Source organism: Ascaphus truei, chromosome 5, assembly GCF_040206685.1.
Source record: "Ascaphus truei isolate aAscTru1 chromosome 5, aAscTru1.hap1, whole genome shotgun sequence".
Taxonomy (NCBI): Eukaryota; Metazoa; Chordata; class Amphibia; order Anura; family Ascaphidae; genus Ascaphus; species Ascaphus truei.
Genome location: NC_134487.1, coordinates 127,268,173 through 127,274,557, shown reverse-complemented (window position 1 = coordinate 127,274,557; position 6,385 = coordinate 127,268,173). Strand labels below are relative to the sequence as shown.

The following is a 6,385-nucleotide window of genomic DNA, read 5'->3' as shown; positions in this document are numbered from 1 at the left end:
ACCCTTATAAACTTCTGGAAGGGGCGGGCTCATGGACTGTACCCACCTACAAGGGGCTGTACACAGGCCATGAGTCACCACAGACCTTCCTTCACTTTCTGGGGAAGCAGGAAGGGGGGGTCAAGGACCCACAGATTAACCTGCTAATGCCTGGATCTTAACAGGGCTTACATAGCACATACACAGGGTGGAGGGGAACAGGTACAGATAGACATACTCTGTTACATATATAATACACATACAGGAATCGAAATCAGGACCTCCCATATACTGGTACCAATTCTCTACACTACTGGCTCGGTGTGACAAAACAGACTATATAAATATTCTTATCCTCTATATCACATTGCAATGGACTGCACTGTGTACTATGTTAAGTTCCATTCCCAGTGTTGGCTCCTTGTGACCTTGGGCAAGTCACTTTATCTCCCTGTGCCTCAGGCACCAAAAACATAGATTGTAAGCTCCACGTGGCAGGGACCCGTGTCTGCAAAATGTCTCTGTAAAGCGCTACGTTAGGCTATGGCCCGCTGTCTGTACTGCACGCGCGCCTGCCAGGCACGGCCATGACGTCACCCAGTAGGTTCACCCTCATTGGCTGAACCGCCGGGGGCGTGGTCTAGTGCTACTTATGCTCACAATTTTCCTGTCTGCAGGAAAAACACAACGGGTGGCGCGGCGGCCACTCCTTGCAAGCTATTATTATAGGAGTATCACTTATTGAATTCGCCACACGCTGAATCAATAATTGCAACAGAGTTGAAACAAGCACTGGCAACATTAACCACAACAAAGCATTACCACCAGCAGGGAACACAGCAGTCGCTACATCAATTTACCATTTATGTTGATACATTATACAGGGAGTTATTCTGACTGCTGGAGTGTGACTTTATCTACAGATATTTTTTACCAATTTTTAATACATTCGCTTTCTATCAATAAATACTTATATTTTTGGGGCATTAACCCCTTCATTCACCCATTGCATTGTTTTTTTGTGGTTGCATTTACCACCCTTTATTTTACTGTATCTCGAGCACAACTCATAATAAAGTTGTTTTTTATTTTATCCACAATACTTTACATCAGGGGTGTGCAAACTTATCTTCATGCGCCCCCCCCTTTCTCATCTCCCCTCCCCTCAGGCTTGCGCCTTAGCAATGTGACGTCACATGACCCCGCTGCGTCATTTGACGCGTCGTTGGAACCAAGGTAAGTAAACCAGTTACAGAGGCCTAACGCGATCCCCGGCATTTATTTTAAATGCCTTCGGGGAAGCGCGGGGCCTCTGTAACACCTGCGCCCCCCCCCCCAGACAATCTAGCGCCCCCCACTTTGCGCACCGTTGCTTTACATCCTTCAATTCACCTAGAGGACTTGAGTGCTCTCATTTATGGGGACTTCTTTCTCTTATAATTCACTATCCATTTATTACCCCAGATTTTAGCACCGCCTCACCTTCAATTTGGTTTCAGGATGTTGCAAGGGTACCCCTCTCCCCTAGTACGTATATCGGGTTTCATAATTGCCCCATAATTTAATGCCTTGACGTGAAATGCCTGAACTTTAAATGACTGTAATGATATCATTCATAGAAACGTAATAGATTTCTACTTGAGTGGTCATCTCAAAATACCATGACACCAGGGTCTCCACCGTCTACTGAAGGCCAACCCGGAGAAAATGTAAAAAAATTTTTTTTCCCTTACTTCGTGCAGCATGGTGTGGAGGTGTCTCCCGGCATCCTGCTGCAACTCCCCCTCCAACTGCAGTGAACATGGCTGCACGGCATCAAATGACGCCGCGTTGCCATGACTACAGGACACTACGTGACGTCATGAGGCTACGCGACTTCACGTTGCCATGGCAACGTGTTGCTGCATAGCGTCATGACGTCACTTAGTGGCCCTTTTTCATGGCAACGCAGCGTCAGTTGACACCACGCAGCCATGTTCACTGCAGTTGGAGGGGGAATTGCAGGCGCGTACCGGAGAATGTCCGCGACGCCGCCGCACCACGCCACCACCCAGAGATTGACAGGCTAAACCCGTAGCCCGGAGGAATGTGCCTGAAACCCGGAGACGCCGGGTCAAACCCGGAGAGGCGGCAACCCTGCATGACACCCACCTCTATTGGTGTTACTTTTTCTCCCACTTGTCAGTTCAATGCGTGTCTTTTCCCGCCCGGCCAAGAGCAGAGATGATAAAAACGAATTAACACCTCTTACATTAACCTTGGCCCCTTGCAGACGCACGTACCCTCCTACTGTCTCTGCACGTTCTTTCTACCAACCAATTAGATTGTAAGCTCTTCGGAGCAGGGACTCCTTTTCCTAATCACTTGTTACAACATCAGACTTTAAAACTAGATTACAGCGTCCCGTATTATAAAAACTTAAATGTGGCAGCCTTACTTATAAAGTATGCGCCAATTATTTATATTTTCTCTATTTGCATATTACATTTCTTTCCATATTAATTTTTTTTTCAATACATTTACTTATTTTAGCATGATATATAAAACATGATTATACTAAGTAAATTAATAATAGGAATTGCTGATTAGATCATTTTTCATACAAGCACCACATCTCCACATGCTCAGCTGTGGCGAAAGAAACATTTCTGCAACGGTGTGAAGCCAATCAAAACATGGCCGCTGCAGACACATGCTGAAAGCAGCCATGTTGTGGCTGGCGCACCTAAACTGGGGTTGGCTTCCGGAGCTCACGTGGTCCGGCTACGTCACGGCAGGGAAAATGGCTGCGTCCATATGCTAGCGGCGTGTGTTTGGTGCAGATCTGAAACGTGTGTACAAATCCAATATCATACCAGTAAATAACATAATACCGCTTGTTATCAGACATCACGGACCGAGTGGCATATGTTATATACAGAGCTTGCTGTGTCGTGAAACATGAAGAACAAATCCTCTCACCACAAGTCTGAGAACACGTTTAAGGTAACACTCGGCCGTGCGAATCATTTGTTTATGAAGTAGCGAAGTTTTGTGTTTCATGTTTGTAGGAAAATAGGTGTGTGTCCTGCTAATGTCTCCTAACCATTATTTAATGGAAAAACTGGGCGCTATAAAGTGGTTGTTTTTTTCCGAATAGGGTGTTAGTTTGCTATTTTTCAATGCTTCTGTTTCTATTATATCGAGATTTTGTTTTCATGGGAGGTGAATTCATATTATTAAATATATATATATATATATTTATCTGAAACACTGGTGCTTCCCTATTTAATTGTAGTGTCTGGGATCGGAGTTATTTCCCCATTTGCCTCTGGCAGACCGAGAGAAAAGCCAGTCACTTTAGGAATGAAATGTTCCACAAAAGAAACACAGCACCTTTACTACATGTTTATCTATGTAACTAGTAGCATTTTCCGTATTGTCAAGCATTGTTAAAAAAAAAAAAAAAAATCTGATTTGATTAAAAAAAAAGTGGATTAGCCTTGAATTGTCCATTTCAAGACTCGATGTGAGGCCAAAGTTGAATACTTTTTATATTTAGAAGTAGTTTTTTAGAGGTTGACTCTGAAGCCTAATGCAGATAAAACATTTTGGGGGGATATTTCAGGGTTGACCCCTAACGGAAGTCAGAAAGCTGCAGAGGTTTTAAAATTCAGCGATCTGGGCTCCAATATAAAGCATTGCTTAGAAATTCACAACGAGGCCACAGTGTAAGAAACGAAATATTATTTGACACCATGGAAGAACACTAGTGGAGAATTTCACATACGTTTCTCTGCCCCCTCAATATGTATAGCACATTTCTACTTGTCTGTACTCACCACTGGATTACTAGTTTAGTTTAGCTGAGCAGAGATATACCCATCTAACAACACACACCTGTCTTCAATGAGCATTGCCAGAGACTACTTTAGGCGTGTAATATAGTCCTCGCGTGCGTCAATTATAATTGCAGGGTATGAGCCTGCAGTTGCTATACTTCAGGCGCACGTCCGTGAGCGGTGGCGAGGCAGACATGGGAAAATACAATAAAATTGTATTTTCGCGCTGCTGCCACGCCGCAAACCAATCACAGCGCGGCCTAACTCTGATGTCAGTCGGCACTTGCACCGTAGCAACTAAACACGCATGTGCAACGCCGGGAGCCCGCACGCACAGCAGAGAGGACTATATTACACGCCTTACTTGGGTGCAGCAATTGTAACACTTATTGAACCGGTGATATGTTACAGTTTTTTTTAATTATTTTTTAACACAAACAAAAACGTACTATTCTTAAAATAATCCACGATATGAGCATGGCTTGCAAACGTATTTCTGGAATACTATGACGTTCTTTTTAGTAATATAAAGTTGGTGTGTGGTGTACTATGGGAAGTACATTGAGACACATTACGGAGTGTTGTAGAGAGAGGAGAACTGGCGCACAGTCAAAGAAGTGCGTCCCAAGGTTGATTAAGAATAATCCTTTATTTAATCCATAAAACAAATGGAGGTGAGCACCCTCCTACGCGTTTCATGTACACCCGTACACTTTATCAAAGTGCACCAGCATTTCTACTTGACAGCATGCCTTTCAGGACATCAGATTGGGCAATATGTGAGTAATGTTTATCTATTATTTTGTCACATTGTGAACCAAGGGACCATCCCTATGAGGATTACATAGTGGCTTCATTGCTAACCCCCATCTTCAGGGATATTTTGGCCCCCACAGAGGACAATATTTTCATTATCTCACTAGCCCTATTCTCTGTACCTATTTATATTTTATGAACGAAATGGATCCAGTGCTGGAGCACATTAATCACTAACTATCTGTTTGGACATTATGGAGGGATGCAGTATTAACAGAAAAGTGTCCAAAAAATATAGTGGCCCCATTCATTAGCTCTCTTACCCCATGTTTGAATTGTTTTTATATTTGTATCAAAAGGATCTTATTTGTTGTATGACCTTAATCAGTGAACACAAAATAACCTTTCATATTATGAATGTGCCTTTTTTTTGTACTCAAATGTATTCTACTCTTAAAAGTACCTGAATACAGAATAAAAATAGTGAACTGACTAGTATGGATGCGTTTAATGTCTGTATAGTATGTTATGATTCTGAATAATGGGAATTAATCCTGTTTTTTCTTCACAGTTTCTCACTTTCTCAGAAAGATTAGCGAATGTTAACATCGATATAATCCATCGCATTGATAGAACAGAGAGCTCTTCAGAGGTAAGAAATGGAGAGGAGGCAGGGCTGAAAATCGAGTTCCTGCAGGATTTTGTAACCCTGGCGTCAGCCGATTAGTTGCTTTTTCCGATGCTAAACTCTGGATCGTGTCTATTTGTAGCCAGCAAGCAATGGTGACTGGTGTCTGAGAGGCTTAATGTTTGCAGGGTGGCATTGTTAAGCGGAAAGCATCTCCGTGCATGCAGTACTTGGATGATGTATGCACATTAGCACAGCAGAAATTAGGCCTGGCAAAGGACGGAAAACTGCTAGAGTTAAAGTAATTCGTTCACCTACATTTGATCACCTTTTATGTACTCGCAGGTCCAGCGATCCCATGGCGATTGGTATGCACACATAGTTTTGTGCATGTGTATGTAAACAAAATAATGTCCAGAACAAGAGCACTCCCAACACTGTTGATATGCTGCCACGGTGCATATCAGAATCTGGTCCACCAGTTTAGAGAACCTGCAAACATCAGGATAGAAGAACAGCAGGACTCCTATGTTCTTATGCATAAAAATGTGAAATGTATTCAAAAGAATTCTTTTGAATACTATTTGTAAATTTTCCTGCGTAAGACCATTGGAGAGCTGCTGTTCGTCTTCCCTGATATTATAAAAAAAAAAACATGACTGTGATGACCACCGTGTCATTATGATGTGGCTTTCTATTGGCCATCACAATCAAGGTGAGCATAGCGGCCAAAGTATTCTTAAATATTTAATTATGTCTAAAGCTGGGGATGTCTCCCAAGTTGTTAATACAGCGATTCAGTTACTGGATCAAAGAAGGTTAAAAAAAAAAAAAAAAAAAATCCATCCACCGTACACTGCTGCTTTTAAAATGATGTTGCTCAGTGACGTGTTGTAGGCAAGAGTTAAAATGTGTCCCTTGTACACTCATGCAAGCTACTCAAGACTGCTGATCCCTGTGTGAGAGGTTACAAAAAAACCCCAAATGCTTTGCAATGTTGTATCACAATCTTCATTCAGGTATTAGCAACATTTTGGGCCTTATCTTATCTTTGGGCGTCCATACTGTGGCAGACAGCGCGGACGCACGCTGAACGAACAGATTTCCTTAAGGCAGTGTACGCGTACATGCAGCGTGTGTGCATGTGGAGGCAGGAGGGGGCGCGCGATAGGGCGGTCACGTGAGCGGTTTGCCCAGTGAG

General features: G+C 42.9%; 1 protein-coding gene across 1 annotated transcript in view; it reads left to right on the top strand.

Annotated features, from left to right (window-relative positions):
* The first annotated feature begins 2,751 nt into the window (after positions 1–2,751).
* Positions 2,752–6,385, top strand: part of UTP20 (UTP20 small subunit processome component) — a 105,579-nt gene continuing 101,945 nt past the window's right edge. Inside the window, exons 1-2 of the mRNA XM_075600661.1 lie at positions 2,752–2,964; positions 5,128–5,208. Coding sequence (XP_075456776.1) covers positions 2,920–2,964; positions 5,128–5,208 — 126 coding nt within the window. The 5' untranslated portion in view covers positions 2,752–2,919. The remainder of the gene's footprint in view (positions 2,965–5,127; positions 5,209–6,385) is intronic.